Here is a 21,092-nt window from a genome sequence, read left to right as displayed (position 1 = left end):
CATTCATTCATTCATTCATTCAATCGTATTTATTGAGTGCTTACTGTGTGCAGAGCAATGTACTAAGCGCTTGGGAAGTACAAGTTGGCAACATCAGTTTCCTCCCCACTCCTGTGTGAGCTGCCCTCTGATTCCTGCCTCTAATGGTAGAATGTTAGGGAATTGAGCCTGGACCCCACAAAAGGCTATCTCCTCCCAGGACTTGAGTTTAGAGGGATTCAGGCCTTCCTTCTCTCTCCACTTTGGTCCAGACTCAATTCCCTAACATTCCACCATTAGAGGGCAGGAATCAGACGGAGGACACTCACGGAGGGGTGGGGAGGAAACAACGGCCTTTTGTGGGGACTGTGGGAGACTGGGAGAGCGAAGGGAAACACTAAAGATACCCAAAGCTGGATCACCTTCCTGCTTCCCTCTTACCTCCCAACAAAATGCCTCTTCCTTCTTGTGCAGAGAAGGCTGCTGGATGGGAAAGGAGGAGGGTGTCTCACCCTCCACCCCCAACCCCAGTCAGCCCCTTCCTTCTTTCCTGGACATCACTATTTTTCCAGGGCGTTATGAGGATTCAAGCTGGATTCAAAAATTTCTCAAGTTTGTAAATACCATTGGAGAAGCAGCGTGGCTCAGTGGAAAGAGCCCGGGCTTGGGAGTCAGAGGTCATGGGTTCAAATCCCGGCTCTGCCGCTTGTCAGCTGTGTGACTTTGGGCAAGTCACTTAGCTTCTCTGTGCCTCAGTTACCTCATCTGTAAAATGGGGATGAAGACTGTGAGCCCCACATGGGACAACCTGATCACCTTATATGTACCCTCCCCAGCGCTTAGAACAGTGCTTTGCATATAGTGAGCACTTAATACCAAAATTATTATTAATATTATTATTGACTGATAAGTACTTAGTTCAATGCTCTGCACACAGTAAGTACTCACTAAATACCACTGATTGATAAAGTTCTTTCTAGCCTTTTAGTCTATATTCTGGAGAAGTGGAAGGAAGAGGTATGAAAGGGCAGGGGCAGAGTCTTCCAAGAGGCCTAGGCTTCCCACCGCTTGCCAGGGGTCCCAGACACAAGCTTGGGTTCAGTGTTAATTTTCCAAAAGCTTGGAAACATTTACTTCAGCTCTTAATCATCTCCTTGTCTCCAAGCTCTAAGACAACCCTGGTAGCTGAGCTTCTATGCCCTCTTGAGTGACTTTTGGAAAAGGATAGACACCAGGATGCCTTCTTCCCACAAACAGGATCTGCTCTCCCAACCCTGAACCTTAGCGCCCACCCACACATAATAATAATAATGATGACATTTGTTAAGTGCTTACTATGTGCAAGGGACTGTTCCAAGCACTGGGGGGGATACAAGGTGATCATGTTGTCCCACGTGGGGCTCACAGTCTTAATCCCCATTTTACACATCTTACCTCTGTCCCGGAACGCCCTTCCACCTCGCATCGGACAATTATTCTCTCCCTCTCCAAAGTCTTATTGAAGGCACAGCTCCTCCAAGAGAACTTCTCTGACTAAGCCCTCCTTTCCTCTTCTCCCTCTCTCTTCTGCATCACCCTGACTTGCTCCCAACATTTATCACCCCCAGCCCTACAACACATATACACACCTGTAATGTATTTATATTAATGTCTGTCTTTCCACCTCTAGACAGTAAGCTCACTATGGGCAGGGAATGTGTCTGTTGTTGTACTCTCCCAAGCACTTAGTACAGTACTTTGCACACAGTAAGCACTCAATAAATATGATTGAATTGAATGAATCAATTGTTAATGGTGAACTTGTCCCTTCTTCAGCAGCTGTTTCTATCTCTACGTCCCCAGTGCCCTTTCCCCAGTCTGATCCCTTAGCCCATCTCTATCTCTCAGGTGCCCTTTCCCCTGTCTTGCCCTTTGGCCAATCTCTACCTCTGCAGCAGCCTTTCTCTCATCTGGTACCTTTGCCCATCTCTTCCTACCCGATGATCTTTCCCCAGTCTGATCTTTGGTGTTCGATGCCTTTCTCCATTCTGCTGCCCTTTGATCTTGCCAGGAGGTCCAATCCAAAGATCAAACATAAAAGGTTTTATAGAGCCCTGGATGATGTAGGGTCCATAAGAGACTTCATTTCTTCTGGTCCTGCCCCAAAGTGACCAGCCGGGCAGTACCACCCTCTTCAACTACTCCAACACTAGAGTGGCCAGTGACACCATAACAAACACTGGAAATGCCTTTGCTGAACCAGAAATAACAGGCCTATGTTACATTACAGGCGTTCCACAGATTATGAAGTGGAGAATGGTGACATCATACAGAATGTTTTATGGAAATTCACAGACCTTGAGGGGATCCCAGACCTTCCCAAACTTGTTCCAGAGCCTTGGGGGAATGTTTTACAAGGGGGGTTTGGGGACTGGCAAAAATACATACATAAACTTACAATCAATCAGTAGTACTTATTGAGCATTTACTCTGAGTAGAGCACTGTTCCAAATACTTGGGAGCGTGTAATAGAGTTGGTAGACATGATCCCTGCCCTCAAGGAGCTTGCAATCTAGTAAGATTACAAGGCCAGGAGGAAATACTGAAGGAAGAAACATGACCAGGTGTTTCACAGTAATAATAATGGCAGTGTTTGTTAAGCTCTGGTAGATACAATATAAGAAGATCAGATACAATGCCAGTCCCTCATGGGGTTCACAGTCAGAGAAGGAGGGAGAACAGATATTCTGTCCCTATTTTACTGATGAGGAAACTGAGGTCCAGAACAGTGGGAAGAAGTATAGCCTAGTGGAAACAGCCCGGTCCTGGGAGTCAGAGGATCTGGGTTCTAATCCTGGGTCTGCCAGGTGTCTGCTGTGTGACCTCGGGCACTTCAACAACTTCTCTGGGCCTCAGTTTTCTTACCTGTAAAATGGGAATTCAAAACCTGTTCTAATTTAGACTGTGATCCCCATGTGGAACAGGGACTGTGTCCAACCTGAGTAACTTATATCTACCCCAGAGCCTAGAACAGTGACCCACAGTAAGTGCTTAATAACTACCATTAAAAAATAAATTTAAACATAACGAAGTCCTCAAACATGTGCCTTTCAACTTGTCATAGACATTTTTTGCTGTATTTCCATTCACTCTTGTCTCCCAACTATCACCTCTCTGACCTTCACACAGAGATAAGGAATATTAGGGCAGGTTCCCCATTGTTCAGATGGAGATACTGAGGCCTTAAGAGGGGAAGGGGCTTGCTCAAAGTCAAGCAGCAGGTCTATGGCCCAGTGGCATCTTCCAGCTCTGGGCACTGTCTAAACAAACAGTTATTTTGTGATTTAGGGGTAGTTTAGTGGGTGGTCAAGAAGCCAAGGTTAGCGGGTGACAGTGGCTAAGATTAACTGCTTGTCCTGGGCTTCTATAACATCTCTGATACAGATAGCCTAGAAGAAATGTCTCTTGCCTTGCACAGGGAGTCCGGAGAGTCCCTGTCCCATGGCTATTGGGAGCCATGCTTCAACAGAACAAATGATAATAAAATCCCATAAAATATTCTGCTACTCCAAAGCTTCCCTAAGCACCTCTTGGTGGCTTGTGGATCCAGTGGAGAGAAAAGCACTCCAAGACATTTTGATGGTTCATAAGCAAAATGTCTGTGACCATTCAGGGCAGGTGTTCCCAGCCTCCTTCTGAACCTATGACACTCAGAGAGATCTCTGGATCATTCTGGAGCTCTGCCACCCTCACTTCTCAGAAGATTTAAAAGTTTCCTTCATCCAATATCCACAATTTATTTGCATTGTCTGCCTTCCTCTCTAGGCTGTAAGCTCCTGGTGGGCAAGAGACATGTCTACCAACTCTGTTACATTGTACTCTCCCAAGGGCTTAGTACAGTGCTCTTCACACAATAAGCACTCAATACCTTTGATTGATTGATTGAATTGTCTGGTCCCTAGATTTCTACAGGGTGGGATTTTCTGATTATTTTGTATCTACCCCAACACTTAGTACAATGGTTGGCACATCCTAAATGTTTAACAAATACCACAGTTATTAATCATCATCATGGGGCCTGAAAAACAGGCTTTTATCTATCAAAAATTAATAATAATAATAATAATAATGGCATTTGTTAAGCGCTATGTGCAAAGCACTGTTCTAAGCTAATATTAGGATGGTCCAGGTTGGGGTGAAGAGGATGACAACCAGGGGATAGGTTTCACAGGAACATGACAAAAGAAAGCTGTATTTTCACCTGGAACTATAGGGGAGGCATATCTGGTGGTCTCCAGAGGTCATTTCCGTGGTCATGTTCAGTTCTATGAGACTGTAATTCAGCCAACTTCATTACTTTAATGGTATTTGTTAAGTGCTTACTATTTTCCTGGCACAGTACTAAGCACTGGGGTAGATACAAGATAATCGTGTTGGATACAGTCCATGTCCCACATGGGGCTCACAGTCTTAATCCCCACTTTCTACAGATGAGAGAATTGAGGCACAGAGAAGTTAAGTGACTTGCCCAAGATCATACAGCAAACAAGTGGCATTCATTCATTCATATTTATTGAGTGCTTACTGTGTGCAGAGCATTGTACTGAGTGCTTGGGAAGTAAGTTGACAACATATAGAGATGGTCCCTACCCAACAACGGGCTCAAAGTCTAGAAGGGTGAGACAGACAACAAAACGAAACATGTGGACAGGTGTCAAGTCATCAGAATAAATAGAAGTAAAGCTAGATGCACATCATTAACAAAAATAGAATAGTAAATATGTACAAGTAAAATAAATAGAGTAATAAATCTGTACAAACATATATACAGGTGCGGTGGGGAGGGGGAGAGGAAAAAGGGGGCTCAATCTGGGATGCAGGTGGATAGTTAATAGAGGGCAAGAGGGTCCCTTTCATTTTCTGGCTTCCAGAAAGTCAAGTCTAGGTTTTACACAACATAGAGCCCAGCACTATTATCAACTATTAAGAACATTTAATAAGCACTCAATATATGTCCCACATAGTCCCACTGTTGGGTAGGAACCATCTCTATATGTTGCCAGCTTGTACTTCCCAAGCACTTAGTACAGTGCTCTGCACACAGTAAGCGCTTAATAAATACAATTGAATGAATGAATAGTCACTGATCCTCATCAGACCGCACTTACTGAAGTCCTACAGTGTGCAGAAATCACAGTTGTAGGCACAGGGAAAATATACAACAGAAGTAATAATAATAATTGTGGTATTTGTTCAGTGCTTACTGTGTGTCAGGCACTGTACTAGGTGCTGGGGTATATTAAGCAAATCGGGTTGGAACCAGTTCCTGTCCCACATCGGGTTCACAGTCTCAATCCTCATTTTACAAATGAGGTAACTGAGGCACAGAGAAGTGAAGTGACTTGCCCAAAAGTCATACAGCAAAGTGGCAGACCCAGGATTAGAACCCATGACCTTCTGACTCTCAGGCCCGTGCTCTAGCCACTATGCCATGCTGCTTCTCATAGTAGCAGGAGACATTATCCCTGCCCAGGAGGACTTACCATCTAAGAGAGGAGATGAGCAAAGACAAATGGCCAAAAATGCAATAAGTAAAAGAGGGAGAATTAAAAAAACAAAAGTAATCAATCAATAAAAAATTGAATAGACAAATATCACAGGAGTGATGAAGAGGCTGAGGGGAGCCAGGGCTGGGAAGTTTGGGGAGTGTCAATTGGCAGACAAGAGGGAAGTAAGGTGGCAAAGTGGGTATAGCACGAGCCTGAGAGTCAGAGGACCTGAGCTCTATTCCTGGCTCCACTACTTGTCTGCTGTGTGTCCTAGTACAAGTCACTTGACTTCTCTGTGCCTCAGGTACTTCAGCTGTAAAATGGGAATTAAAAGTGTGAGTCCTGTGTGGGAGGTGGATTGTGGCCAATCTGATTATCTTGTATCTACCCCAGCACTTTGTACGATGCCTGAAACATAGTCAGTGTTTAGGAGATACCATTAAAAAAAGAGGGCTTTTTTAAGAGAGCTCTGACAATGGGGAATGGTGTGGTTTGGTGGAATTGGGAAGGGAGTCCCATGAAGAGAAAAGATCTGAGCGATGGTTGGCAATAGGGAAGTAGCCAATTAGGTACCATTACAAGGTTGGCATGGGGACGGTGAAGTGAAGAATGAAAGCAGAGAAGGGAGCAGATATTCTGTTGGAGTTGAAGATGTTGTCCACAAGATACTGTGAACCCATTCTACAATAGGGGTACCTATTTACGAAGCACACTCACGAACATTTTCCAATCCAGGAGGACAGAAAGCCTCAGCCTGAGATGTGATAGAAGCCCCTCTTCCCCCACCCCTGACTACCATGTTTCCTGAACAAAAAGAAACTACAATGAAGAGACACCCATGAAATTTGGCACAAAAAACTCCAAACAAAAATTGATAACCCTTACCCAAAAGGCCTTGGAATAGTATTACGGAATGACAGCAGGGAGATTATTTGCTAACATCATTCAGACCTGCAGCAGGAGGGACTGGATCAGACTCCAAGAAGTCTCTTCTAACAGTGAGCCTGGGAAGGGCAGCCAGAGGAAATTGCTGTCCTGATGAAGCTTTAAGAGTCAGTGAGGGACACCTCCAACTATGTGCATTAGGGTCAAGGAAGTGGATGAAGTGAACCTGATTCATCTGGCCAATTCTCCCCAGGACTGGATGAGAGGGAGGAACCCCAAGACCTCTTCCCTGGGGAGCCCAATGATTCAGACCCCGGATTTCCATCCCGCGGAAGCTGTCCTCACGTCCCAAGCTAGAACCCGGCTTGAGTCCTGAGCCCTGTCCCTTACAGTCCTGGAAGGAAAAACATAACCAAGTCAAGAGGATGTAGATTAACCTTAGACCTAGAAACCCATGGGTTAGGGAAGGAGATCCTGATGATAATAATAATAACAATAACAATAATGTTGGTATTTATTAAGCGCTTACTATGTGCAAAGCACTGTTCTAAGCGCTGGGGAGGATACAAGGTGATCAGGTTGTCCCACATGGGGCTCACAGTCTTAATCCCCATTTTACAGATGAGGTAACAGACACAGAGAAGTCAAGTGACTTGCCCAAAGTCACACAGCTGACAAGTGGCGGAGCCTGATGGGTCTCAGACTCAGGACGGGTCATCCTGATCCTTCACTGGTGGGTTTGGCCAGCTGGAGAGTCTAAAGTAGGGGTGGAGGAGGGAGAAGACTCACAAAAGGCACTAGATCTAGGTACATTGGCTGCTCCACAGCCCAAGGACTAGTGCTTCTGTTATCAGCGCTCCTCTCCATCATCCCTCCATGGGAAGTTCTGGTTAGAATGAATGGGTGACTTCCAGGGAGGCCTGGCCCTCTTGCCTCCAGCACTTCTGAATCCAGGAACTGAAAGGGTCATTAGGAGGTCACCTAATCCAGCCCCCAGGCAGGCGAATGCTTATGACTCTCTGGAAAGGTGAGGGGCTGTTTTTGTACAAAAAAGGGCTCCCTTGTCCCTGTCAGCCAAGGCATCCTTCCTTACACTTAACAGAGTTCATCCTCACTGCAATTTTAGTCTGCTGCCCATAAGGACAGTGAACAACTGCTCAGTATCACCCTTGAACTGACCCTTCATAGGCTTGGCCCAGTTCATAAGTAGCCCTTCAGCTTTCTCTCCTCCCAACTCTCTCCTTCTAGTTTCAAGTCTTTCCTACAGTTCCTCTGTGCCCTGGCTCTCAGAGGCCTAAGGGGAGAGCTGCCCTTAGGGGCCCGCCCAGCATAGGCCCTGTCCCCATCTTCCTGGTGTGTTTGCAACTTTCAACTTCCTCCAGCACAGAAGAGGGAGAGGCCTGGTCCAGATGGGGGTGCTAGGCGATTGGGCAGGGCTAGGCTCCCCCCACCACCCCAGGGATCTGAGTCCTGCTGACCCTCTGGGGATGGGCGAGGGGGTGCAAAGCAGAGTCCTTTTAGAGCCCTGGTCTCCACAGAAGACTCGGCTCCCGGGACACTGTGTCAGGAGCTGGTGCCTTTCCTCTGCTGCTGGGAGATCCACCCACCGGGTTTCATGTCCATCTGGAGCATCTTCATCACCCACTTGTCTCGCCGGGCCCCATCGATGAACTCATTCAGGGACAGCTGACCTACAGAGCAGGGCAGGAAGGGGGAAGAGGCAGATTGGCAGTGACCAAGAAAGGACAGTTGGGGGGAGGGGAGTGGAGAGACAGAGAGGTGCCGAGGGAGGGGAGAGATATGAGAGAGACAGGATTGGCTTCTGCTGGAGAGGCAGGGAAACAGTCTCTTGGAGTGTGTGCAACTGTGTTCTCTGTCTCCCCTTTTTAGACTGTGAGCCCACTCTTGGGTAGGGACTGTCTCTATATGTTGCCAACTTGTACTTCCCAAGCGCTTAGTACAGTGATCTGCACACAGTAAACGCTCAATAAATACGATTGATTGATTGATTGATGTTTGCCCCAAGGCCCAGTGGGATGACGGCTCCCTGCAATTCCCCAAACGACCAGCAGAGGCACCGGGTAGCCTCTCTCCCTGCCATGGCTATTGAGTTAATAATAATTACGGTATTTGATAAGCACCTACTATGTGCCAAGCCCTATTCATTCATTCATTCATTCAATCGTATTTATTGAATGCTTACTGTGTGCAGAGCACTGTACTAAGCGCTTGGGAAGTACAAGTTGGCAACATATAGAGACGGTCCCTACCCAACAGCGGGCTCACGGTCTAGAAGGGGGAGAGAGAGAACAAAACACAACATATTAACAAAATAAAATAAATAGAATAAATATGTACAAATAAAATAGAGCAATAAATATGTACAAACATATATACAGGTGCTTTGGGGAGGGGAAGGAGGTAAGGCAGGGGGATGGGGAGGGGGATGAGGGGGAAAGGAAGGAGGGGGTTCAGTCTGGGAAGGCCTCCTGGAGGAGGTGAGCTCTCAGTAGGGCTCTAAGCACTGGGACAGCCACAAGGTAATCCGGTTGTCCCACGTGGGGCTCACAGTCTTAATCCCCATTTTATAAATGAGGTAACTGAGGCCCAGAGCAGTTAAGTGGCTTGCCCAAGGTCACACAGCAGACAAGTGACAGAGCCGGGATTAGAACCCACGTCCTTCTGACTCTCCAGGTCCATGTTCTAACCACTAAGCCATGCTGCTAGTAACCTCCCATCCCAGCCTCCCCTGCTCACCGTCACTGTTCTCATCCACCAGGAGGAATATCCGGTCCACCACCTCCTCCGGGGACAGCAGCGGGATGTGTTCGTCCGCCTCCATCTCCACGCGGCAGGCCTTCTTCAGTTGGTAAATTGACTGCCAAAGGAACCAACCCCGGGTGAACGTGGTCTCCTCCCACTAGAGAGCTGTGGTGCTTAGAGTCAGTCAATCATATTTATTGAGCACTTACTATGTGCAGTGCACTATACTAAGTGCTTGGGAGAGCACAATATAACAGATAAATTCCCTGCCTACAATGAACTTACAGTCTAGATGGGGCAGTGGCAGAGGCCAAGGCACCCATTCTGGAGGAAGGGGGATGGCAAATCGCTGCTGTTCAAACGTGAGAGCACTGAACATTTTGGAATTCACTGCAGACTCCCAGGGCTACAGGACCCTGAAGCCCATAGGTCTGGCTGAGCTTGCCTTTTTGTTTTAATGGTATTTGTTAAGCTCTTACTAAGCACCAGGCATTGTTCTAAGCATTTGGGTAGATACAAGATAACCATGCTGGACGCTGCCATTGTTCCACACACGGCTTACGGTCTTAATCACCATTTTACAGATGAGGTAACTGAGGCACAGAGACATTAAGGGACCTGGCTAAGGTTACACAGAAGACAAGTAGCAGAGCCAGGACTGGAACCCAGGTCCTTCTGCCTCACAGCCCCGTGCTCTGTCCACTAGACCATGCTGCTTCTTTTAGCCCAAGTGGGGTTTTGGGCAGGGTCTGGTTCCACCTTTCTGGGATTTGGTTTGACCCAAGATTTCGGCCCAAACAGGATTCACCTGAGTTGGGTCTAGAGACTCCTTGGCTATTCAAGAGCTTCTCATGCAGGGTTCATGATTGCCCTACTCAGCAACCGGTGGTAATAATAACAACTGTGGTATTTGTTAAACTCTTTGTTCCAAGTAAATGCTCGGGTAGATACAATATAATCACATCAGGCACAGTTCCTGTACCACATGGGGCTCACTGTCTAAGAAGGGACAGAGAACAGGCATCTAATCCCCATTTTATAGATGAGAAAAATGAGGGTCCAGAGAAGTTAATATAATGATGGTATTTCTTAAGCACTTTCTATGTGCCGAGCACTGTTCTAAGCGCTATGGTAGATACAATGTAATCAGGTTGTCCCACATGGGGCTCACAGCCTTAATCCCCATTTTACAGATGAGGTAACAGGCACAGAGAAGTTAAGTGGCTTGCCCAAGGTCACAGAGCAGACAAGTGGCAGAGCTGGGATTAGAACCCAAATCCATTAGAAGAAGCAGCGTGGCTCAGTGGAAAGAGTGCGGGCTTTGGAGTCAGAGGTCATGGGTTCAAATCCCGGCTCCACCAGTTGACAGCTGTGTGACTTTGGGCAAGTCACAACTTCTCTGTGCCTCAGTGACCTCATCTGTAAAATGGGGATTAAAACTGTGAGCCCCCCCCGGGACAACCTGATCACCTTGTAACCTACCCAGCGCTTAGAACAGTGCTTTGCACATAGTAAGCACTTAATAAATGCCATTATTATTATTATTATTATTATTATTATTATCCTCTGACTTCCAAGCCCATGCTTTTTCCATTGAGCCATGCTGCTTCCCATGTCCGAAGTCATACAGCAGGCAAGTTGCAGAGCCAGGATTAGAACTCAGGTCTCCTAATAAATAATAATAATAATAATAATAACAATAATAATAATAAATGGCATTTGTTAAGCACTTACTATGTCTCAAGCACTGTACTAAGCAGTGGTACTGGTACTGCTTTTATCATTGACAAAAAAACAAGCTCTGAGCCATATGACTGCACAAATTGCATGAGGTGGAAATGGAGTGGCCGATGGGGAGCATGGTTTGCAGGGATTTGGCCTCCCTTGGTGACTCTTGTAGAGCGACTGAATGGCAGAGCTGAGAGACCCAGAGCCACAAGGAGCTCATGCCCCCAGCCAGCCTCACTTGGGTCCCCCCAGAGTCCAATATCTCAGCAATGGGACAAAGTGGAGAAATAGAGTAAGAGAAATCATATCAAAGTCCCACCAATTATATTGCGTGAGCGGCAGTGTGGTCTAGTAGAAAGAGCACAGATCTGGGAGTCCTGGATTCTAATCCTGACTCCGTCAATTGCTTGCTGTGTGACCTCAGGCAATTCACTTAATTTTTCTTTCCTTGACTGCAAAATAGGGATTCAATATCTGTTCTCCCTCCTACTTAGGCTGTGAGTCCCATGTGGGATAGGGACTGTGGTCAACCTGACAAAGATGTATCTACCCCAGCACTTAGAATAGTGCTTGACACAAAGTACTAAACTGATACCATAAAACAAATAAATTAATACTGGGATAATAAGGTCAGGGATGCACACTCTAAGTAAAATGAGCAATAGGTATGAAATCCCCATTTTATAGATGAGGTAAGTGAGGCACAGAGGAGTTGAATGACTTGGACAAGGTCACACAGCTGGTAAATGGTGAAGCTGGGATTAGAACCCAGGACCCCTCACTCCCATGCCTGGGCACTTTCCACTAGGCCATGCTGCTTCTCTCATAACAATAATAGTAAATTGTGGCATTATAAATTATAAATTATTTATATTAATATTCATCTCCCCATCTAGATTGTAAGCTCGTTGTGGGCAGGGAAACATGTGGGACCTGATTATCTTGAATCGACCACAATGCTTGGCACACAGTAAGCACTTAAACACCATCATCGATAATCAATGGTATTTATTGAGCACTTACTATGTCCTTGATACCTGAGGGTTTTTTTTTTATAGTATTGGTTAAGCACGCACTTACTGTGTGCCAGGCTGGAGTAGCTACAAGCTAATCAGGTTGGACACAGTCCACGTCTCACATGGGGCTCACAATTTTAATCCCCATTTTCCAGCTACGGTAATTGAGCCACAGAGAAGTGAAGTGACTTGCCCAAGGTCACGCAGACAAATGGTGGAGCTGGGATTAGAACTCAGGTCCTTCTAACTCCTAGACTCATGCTCTATCAACCAGGCCATGCTGCTTCTGGATGGAATAAGAGAACACAGGTATTGATTCAGGCCCAGCAGGCTCTTTTCATTCATTCCTTCATTCAGCTGCATTTATTGAGCAGTTAATCTGTGAGGAGCACTGTACTAAGCGCTTGGGAGAGTACAATACAACACTAGACACATTCCCTGTCCACTACAAGCGAGGCCACGCTGCTTCTCTGTGAATATAATTTCCATGGGGAGGCCAACTCCAGGTACTCCCAGGTTTCTCCATTGCTCAGGACAAGGCTGGGTAGAGTTTTCCCAGAGATCTACTCTGCACACCCGGCAGCCCCCCTGCGCCCCTGGGATCCACGTTTGCTGGCTGGAATCCTCTTTCCACACTTGGAATCCTCCATGGACCCATTTGGCACAAGTGGGGTCCATGCTTTTTTTTTAAAAAAATGGTATTTGTTAAGGGCTTACTATGTGTCAGTCACTGTTCTAAGCACTGGGTTAGGTACAAGTTAATTAGGTCAGATACAGTCCCTGTCCCACATGGGGCTCACAGTCTAAGCACACTTTAAAAAAAAGCAAACCGTATTTTTTAAGTGCTTACTATGTGCCAGGCACTGTTCTAAGCATTCATTCATTCAATCATATTTATTGAGCGCTTACTGTGTGCAGAGCACTGTACTAAGCGCTTGGGAAGTACAAGTTGGCAACATATAGAGACGGTCCCTACGCAACGGCGGGCTCACAGTCTAGAAGGGGGAGACAGACAACAAAACAAAACATATTAACAAAATAAATAGAATAAATATGTACAAGTAAAATAGAGTAATAAATATGTACAAACATGTATACATATATACAGGCGCTCTGGGGAGGGGAAGGAGAGGGCTCAGTCTGGGAAGGCCTCCTGGAGGAGGTGAGCTCTCAGTAGGGCTTTGAAGGGAGGAAGAGAGCTAGCTTGGAGGATGTGCGGAGGGAGGGCATTCCAGGCCAGGGGGAGGACGTGGGCCGGGGGTCGATGGTGGGACAGGCAAGAACGAGGCCCAGTGAGGAGGTTAGCGGCAGAGGAGCGGAGGGTGCGAGCTGGGCTGTAGAAGGAAAGAAGGGAGGTGAGGTAGGAGGGGGCGAGGTGGTGGACAGCCTTGAAGCCGAGAATGAGGAGTTTTTGCCTGATGTGTAGGTTGATTGGTAGCCACTGGAGATTTTTGAGGAGGGGAGTAACATGCCCAGAGCATTTCTACACAAAGATGATCTGGGCAGCAGTGTGAAGTATAGACTGAAGTGGGGAGAGACAGGAGGATGGGAGATCAGAGAGGAGGCTGATGCAGTAATCCAGTTGGGATAGGATGAGAGATTGAACCAGCAGGGTAGCAGTTTGGATGGAGAGGAAAGGGCAGATCTTGGCGATGTTGCGGAGGTGAGACCAGCAGGTTTTGGTGACGGCTTGGATGTGAGGGGTGAACGAGAGAGCAGAGTCGAGGATGACACCAAGGTTGCGGGCTTGTGAGGTGGGAAGGATGGTAGTGCCATCAACAGTGATGGGAAAGTCAGGGAGAGAGCAGGTTTTGGGAGGGAAGATAAGGAGTTCAGTCTGGGACATATTGAGTTTTAGATGGCAGGCAGACATCCAGATGGAGATGTCTAAGCACTGGGGTAGATACAAGGTAATCAGCTTGGATGCTTCCCACCTAAGACCCACTCTATTAGGGGGGTCCTCTCCCAGGCCTGTTCCATGACACTCCTTCCTTCACCGCGAGCGGGTCAGTAGTTCAGACTCACATCCACAATCTCCAGGAGCTCCGGCTTGTCGATGCAGCCGTTGCCGTCTCTGTCGTAGACCTTGAATGTCCACTTCAGCTTGTGCTCCAGCTTCCCCCGAAGGACCAGATTCAGGGCTGCCACATACTCCAAAAAGTCGATGGTATTGTCCTGGAATCAAATAAGGCCTCTGAGCCTAAGCCTCACACCATGTCCCCAGGGGCAGGAAGGAAAAATGGACGGAGTCACACTATTGCCTAGAAATCCAGGCTGCCCAGGAAGCAGTCTCCTTCTGTCTGATAGGACTTTCAAAGTTTATCCCATCCAACCCCCTGCCTCCAGAATGACCCCAGCCTCGAGCCCTGACAGACAGGACCCTCTCCTGTTCCGAAAGGTTTCCAAGAAAGGGAGTTCACAGCCTTACCTAGTCACCCATCCCAGTGTCTAACCCTCCTCACTGTTAATTATAAATATATAATTGTGGAATTTGTTAAGCACTTTTGGTTCACAATCTGGGGGAAACAAGAACAGGTATTTAATCCCCATTTTACTGATGGGGAAATTGAGGCACAGAGAAGTTAAGTGACTTGCCCAAGCGCATGCAGCTGGCAAGGGTAGGATCCAAGTTTGAACCCAAATCTCCTAATTCACACCCTTCTACTCTTTTTTTAATGGTATTTGTATTTTAAATGGTATTTATTTAAATGGTATTACACTTACTGTGTAATAATACAGAATAATAATGGTAAGAGTTTATTACATGCCAGGTACTGTACTAGGCGCTGGAGGAGATAAAAGAAAATCAACTTAGCACAGTCCCTGTCCCACCTGGGACCCACAGTCCTAATCCCCAGTTTACAGATGAGATAATTGAGGCATGGAGAAGTTTAAGTGACTTTCCCACCAAGATCACACAGCAGACAAGTGGCAGAGCTGGGATTAGAATGGAAATCCTCCAACTCCCAGGCAAAGACTCTTTCCACAAGACAATGCTGACTTTTTTTATAATAGTATTTATTATTTGCTTATTATGTGCCAGGCACTGTACTAAGCCCTAGGGTAGATACAAGCTAATCAAGTTGGACACATGTCCCACATGAGGCTCACAATCTTAATCCCCATTTTACAAATGAAGTAACTAAGGCACAGAGTAGTTAGTGATTTGCCCAAGGTCACACAGTGGACATGCAACGGCACTGGAATTAGACCCAGGTCTTTCTGACTCCCAAGCCTGTGCTCTGTCCACTAAACCACACTGCTTCTTAAGAAGTACTTCCAGGTGACAGGCTAGGCTTACTCAGCACCCAGCTCTTTGCTGATGTCCTTGTCCCCTGCAATTATTCACTTAATAGTATTTATTGTGTTGAATGTGAGCAGAACACTGTGTTATGTGCTTGAGAAAGTAAATTAGTGTTAGTAAACATGACCCCTGCCTTCAGGGAGTTTATAACATAGTGAGGGAGAAAGACACTATAAAATAATTTATAAATAGGAGAAAGAAAGGAGGGCATGTTTATAAGTTGGTACTTAGGTCAGAGGCTACATAAGCTATGTAAGTATTACCACCTAAACTAGATGTGACCCCTTAGACCATAAGTTCCTTGGGGTCAGGAACATGTCAACTCTGTTCCCTTGTACTCTCCCAAGTGTTTAGTACAGAGTTCTGCACACAGTAATAATAATAATGATGGAATTTGTTGAGTGCTTACTATGTGCCAAGCACTGGGTTAGATACAAGGTAATCAGGTTGTCTCACATGGGGCTCAGAGTCTTCACCCTTATTTTACAGATGAGGTAACTGAAGCACAGAGAAGTTAAGTGGCTTGCCGAAGGTCATGCAGCAGACAAGTGGAGGAGCAAGGACTAGAACCCACATCCCTTGACTCCCAAGCCCGTGCTCTTTCCACTAAGTCACGCTGCTGTAAGCACTCAATAAATTCTACTGATTAATTGGTAGAGGTTATGAGCACCCAAGTGCATAGGTAGTGCTGATCAGCGGCAACTGGGGGATATAACTTAGAAATTAATTAAGAAAGGCCTCCTAGAGGGGATATTTCACAAGGGCTTTGAAGCTGGAGAAACAGTGATATGTCTGTTGTGAAGGAGGTAGGAGTTACAGACAAAGGGCAGGGCTTAAGGAAGGGGTCTAAAGAGGGGAGAGACAAGAACAAGGCATGGGCAGTGGGGGTGCTTGAGAGGAGTGAAGATTATGAGCTGTGTTGCATTGGAAGATGAGTGTGGATAAATAAGAGATGGAGAGCGAGTGCCTTGAAGCCAATGATCTGCTTGACATGGAGAGGAAGGGGAAACCACTTGAACTGGTTGATGAGTGGGGAAGTTGTGACTAGAATGATGATTTAGAAAAATAATCCAGGCAGCACAGTAAAGCAGAGACTGGAGGCAGTGAGATCAGTGAAGAGGCTGAGACAGGAATCGAGCTGGGAATGATAATAATAATGATGGAATTTGTTAAGCACTTACTATGTGCAAAGCACTGTCTTAAGCGATGGGGAGAATACAAGGTGATCGGGTTGTCCCACGGGGGGCTCACAGTCAATCCCATTTTACAGATGAAGTAACAGACACAGAAAAGTGAAGTGACTTGCCCAAAGTCACACAGCTGACAAGTGGTGGAGCTGGGATTTGAACCCATGAACTCTGACTCCCAAGCCCGGGCTCTTTCCACTGAGCCACGTTGCTTCCCCTCTAGATAATAATAACCATGGTATTTGTTAAGCACTTACTATGTGTCAAGCACTGTTCTAAGCACTGGGGTGGGTACAAACTAATCAGGCTGGACACAGTCCCTGTTCCACACGGGGCTCAGTCTAAATCTCCATTTTAGAGATGAGGTGGCTGAGGCACAGAAAATTTAAGTGACATGTCCAAGGTCACACAGCAAAGTGGCTGAGCTAGAATTAGAACTCAGATCCTTTTGACTCCCAATCAACCATATTTATTGAGCGCTTACTGTGTGCAAAGCACTGTGCTTGGGAAGTATAAATTGGCAACAGATAGAGACAGTCCCTACCCAACAGTGGGCTCACAGTCTAGAAGGGGGAGACAGAGAACAAAACCAAACATATTAACAAAATAAAATAGAATAGATATGTACAAGTAAAATAGAGTAATAAATATGTACAAACATATATACATATATACAGGTCTACATATATATAGACTCCCAGGCTGGTGCTCCATCCACTAGGCTATGCTGCTTCCAAATACCTGGACCTGTGTGGGTCAGGGGAGGTTGGGGGAGAGAAGGATTCTGGAAATAACCCCCACCTGCAGCTATCTCTGTATTTTTGTAACTGCACTTTGTTTTCTAAACCAGATTGCCTGGATCTCAAGTCAAATGTGATGCAAAGCCAGAAGTCAGTCACTTGTATTCCTGTCCCAGCTGCTTCGGAGACCCTGGCTTCCACATTTTCCTTCTAGGCAGGGACTATGTATGACCTTAGATTTTCAGTCTGTGGCATCGCTTGGCAAATGCCTGTTGGCAGTGGCAGCGACTAAGGGGGAGTTATTTTGGGGGGGAGCCTGGTAGCCAGACAGTTCTGATTGGCCTGACCCTTCCATGTCATCATGGAGAAGGAGAAAAAGGGTGGGGGAGGAGAGCTGTTAGTCATCAGCACTTAGTACAGTGCCCAGCACATAAGCATTTAACAATTACCATCATTTTCATTCTAAAACTAATCCAACCTACAAGCCTGAGACTCAAAGGACCAGAGTTCTAACTCAGGCTTTCCACTCCAAGATTTTTATAATAGCAATGTTTTACAACAGTGATAAAAAATAAATTACAATGTAAATTCATTCAATAATGAAAGGTTTTAGATTCTAATTTTTGTGTGGACATATGGGAATTTTCAAAGTGCCACCTTTCTCATTCTTTTCAGAAAAGGACTACACACTTGTCTATGCTAACCCTCTAGAAAATCTGCTACTATCTGTGCTAAATAGATATTGAAGTAGTGTTTAAGTAATAGTCAAGTGTCAAAATTCTTCAAAGGTTGAGAGCAGAGAGGAAGTGGGGTGATTTAAGCCAAGGTAAATTTTGTTATCTTAAAATGAAAAGGCATCCTAGGATATCCTGGCTTAAAATTCAAGGGCCCTGGAGCTAAAACCAAGAACTTATTTACTTAGGATTGTGCACACAGTGTGACCAATTGAGTGTCCTTGTTGACAGGTAGTTAGTTATGGTGACTTAGAAGCAGAGTGTAGATCAGGGAGATGCATTCCCAATCAGATACCCAAGAAGCCAGGGCTGTGACATTATTTAGACTGCTAGATGGTAAGCTCTAATAAGGGCAGACCATGTCTACCCACTGTATTGTATTCTCCCAAGTGATTAGTACAGTGCTTGGCACAAAGTAAGTGCTCAATAGATATCATCAAGGGATTGATTTTTTTTTAAATGGTTTTTGCTTAGCACTTCTATGTGCCATGTACTGTTCTAAGCATCGAGGTAGATATTCATTCAATCATACTTATTGAATGCTTACTGTGTGCAGAGCACTGTACTAAACACTGGAAAGTATAATTCTACAACAGATAGAGACAATCCCTACCCCAAAACAGGCTCACAGACCAGAATGGGGAGATATAAGGTATTCAGGTCGGGCCCAGTCCATGTCCTACATGGGCTCAGAGTCTTAATCCCCATTTTACAGATGAGGTACAGAAAATTTAAGTGACTTGCCCAAGGCCACACAGCAGACAAGTGGCTGAGGCAGGATTAGAACTCAGGTCCTTTGGACTCCCAAGCCCATACTCTATCCGCTAAGCCACGCTACTGTGTTAGGTGGACCAGATGTGTTAAGTCCCAAGAAGCTCCAGCCATCCTGGAAGAGAAAAGGATGAGGATTGAAGGAATCAGGTGAGTAAATCCTACATAACATGGCAGGGTGTGTCCCAGAATTATCCTGATTACCTCCATCAGTCAATTGCATTTATTGAGTGCTTACTGCGTGCAGTGCACTGTATTAAGTGCTTGGGGGTGTACACTACAACAGAGTTGGTAGACACGTTTCCAGCCCAAAGCGAGTTTACAGTACAGAGGGGGAGACAGACATTAATAAAAATATTCTTATACTCTATTTTCCTTATCCCAAAACTATTTTAATGTCTGTCTCCCCCTATAGATTATAAACTCCTTGTGGGCAGGGATTGTGATGATGATGATGATGATATTTGTTAGGTGCTTACTCCGTATCAAATACTGTTCTAAGTACTAGGGTGGATACAAGCTAATCAGCATGGACACAGTCCCTGTGCCACATGGGGCTCACAGTCTTAATCCCCATTTTACAGATGAGGTAACTGAGGCATGAGAAGTGAAGTGACGTGCCCAAGGTCACACAGAAGACACAGCTGAGCCAGGAGTAGAGCCCAAATCCTTCTGACTCCAGGGCCCATGCTCTATCCACTAGGCCATGCTGCTTTCCAACAGATTGTTCCGACTCTGTTGTGTTGCACTTTCCCAAGAGTTTAGTACAGTACCCTGTAAACAATAATCATTCAATAAAAATACCACTGATTGATCAACTGACTCCTTTAATTCACCCCTTGGGCACTCTGATATGCATCCCAGCCCCCCAATACTTTTGTAAATATTCTTATACTCTACTATTTCACCTCTCTCTAGTCTATTTTAATGTCTGTTTCCCCCTATAGGCTGTAAACTCATTGTGGGCAGGGATATCTCATCGACCAACTGTTATATTATATTGACCCAAAAGCTTAGTAAAGTACCCTGCATAACAGTAAGCATTCAATAAAATACCATTGAGCCCACTGTTGGGTAGGGACTGTCTCTATACGTTGCCAACTTGTACTTCCCAAGCACTTAGTACAGTGCTCTGCACATAGTAAGCACTCAATACAATTGATTGATTAACTGAGCACCAGGATGAGAAGATCAAGGGCTGAAACACTGGTTATGATTTCCATTTTCCATGATCCTTACCCCATTCTTGTCAAAGGCTCTGAACATGCTCTCCAGGTACTCGGCAGCCTCCTTATTCTCCGTGACCCCAAAGAAGCGCTTGAACTCGTGCATGAAAAGTGTTCCACTGGGACACTCCACAACAAACTTCTTGTACCATTCTTGCAGCTCCGCCACATCCATCTCCCCGGCCTTGTCGGCTTCCTCCAAGGAGAAGTGCTGTCCCATTGTGTTACCTCTCAATCAACCAGCCAATCAAACCGGAATCCTCTTCTCTCCCCCTCTTCCTTTTCTCCTCTGCTCGCAGTTCCTCCTGTCTTCTCTGCCTAGGAACTACTCCTGTCTCCCTGAGATATACCAAGCTAATCTCCCAGCCTCTTCTCTGCTCTCCTTTCCTCCCACCCGATCCACATGGGGTAGGTGTTCTGAGTCTGAGCAAACCCTAATGTTAAAACCTTCCAGGTGCTGCTCAGATCCAGCTAAGAGGATCTAGGGGGATTAGAAGATTCCTCACCCCTCCCCTGCAACACCTGGATCAGGAAGAGCCCCCCCAGCCTGGCAAAATAATACCTGCCATCATGGCTCACCCCCAGGATGCCCCCCTTATCTGTCTGCTCTCATCTCCCACCCCGCTTTAACCTGAACTCTCCACCAAGCTGCGACCTGGCTTCCCTCTAACTTCATTCATTCATTCAATCGTATTTATTGTGAGCCCACTGGTGGGTAGGGACTGTCTCTATATGTTGCCAACTTGTACTTCCCAAGCGCTTAGTACAGTGTTCTGCACACAGTAAGTGCTCAATAAATATGATTGATTGATTCCCTCTCCTGCCTGAGTGCCTTTGCCCAAGTTGTCCTTTGAGCATGGAAGAGCCTGTTAGTACAGTGCTCTGCACACAGTAAGCGCTCAATAAATATGATTGATGATGACTAGGGGAGACTGGAGCCTTGCTGGGCAATGCCAAAAGCTAATCAGGTTGGACACAGTCCATGTCCCACATGGGGGTCACAGTATTGATCCCCAGTTTACAGATGAGATAGCTGAAGCACAGAGAATAATAATAATGATGATGATGATGGCATTTGTTAAGTGCTTACTATGTGCAAAGCACTGTTCTAAACGCTGGGGAGGATACGAGGTGATCAGGTTGTCCCATGTGGGGCTCACAGTCTTAACCCCCATTCTACAGTTGAGGTAACTGAGGCATAGAGAAGTTAAGTGACTTGCCCAAAGTCACA

At 45.9% G+C, this 21,092-nt stretch overlaps 1 protein-coding gene across 1 annotated transcript; it reads right to left on the bottom strand.

Annotated features, from left to right (window-relative positions):
- Positions 1-7,955: 7,955 nt before the first annotated feature.
- GUCA1B (guanylate cyclase activator 1B) lies at positions 7,956-20,081 on the bottom strand. Its single transcript, XM_038748773.1, has 4 exons — positions 19,875-20,081; positions 13,925-14,074; positions 9,150-9,270; positions 7,956-8,083 (listed from the first exon to the last, which is right to left on the bottom strand). The coding sequence occupies exons 1-4, from the start codon at positions 20,079-20,081 to the stop codon at positions 7,956-7,958; spliced, it is 606 nt and encodes a 201-aa protein (XP_038604701.1).
- Between the last annotated feature and the right edge of the window lie 1,011 nt (positions 20,082-21,092).

This window comes from Tachyglossus aculeatus, chromosome 7 (genome assembly GCF_015852505.1).
Source record: "Tachyglossus aculeatus isolate mTacAcu1 chromosome 7, mTacAcu1.pri, whole genome shotgun sequence".
In the NCBI taxonomy this organism is placed as follows: Eukaryota; Metazoa; Chordata; class Mammalia; order Monotremata; family Tachyglossidae; genus Tachyglossus; species Tachyglossus aculeatus.
This window is presented reverse-complemented; position numbering and strand designations above follow the sequence as displayed.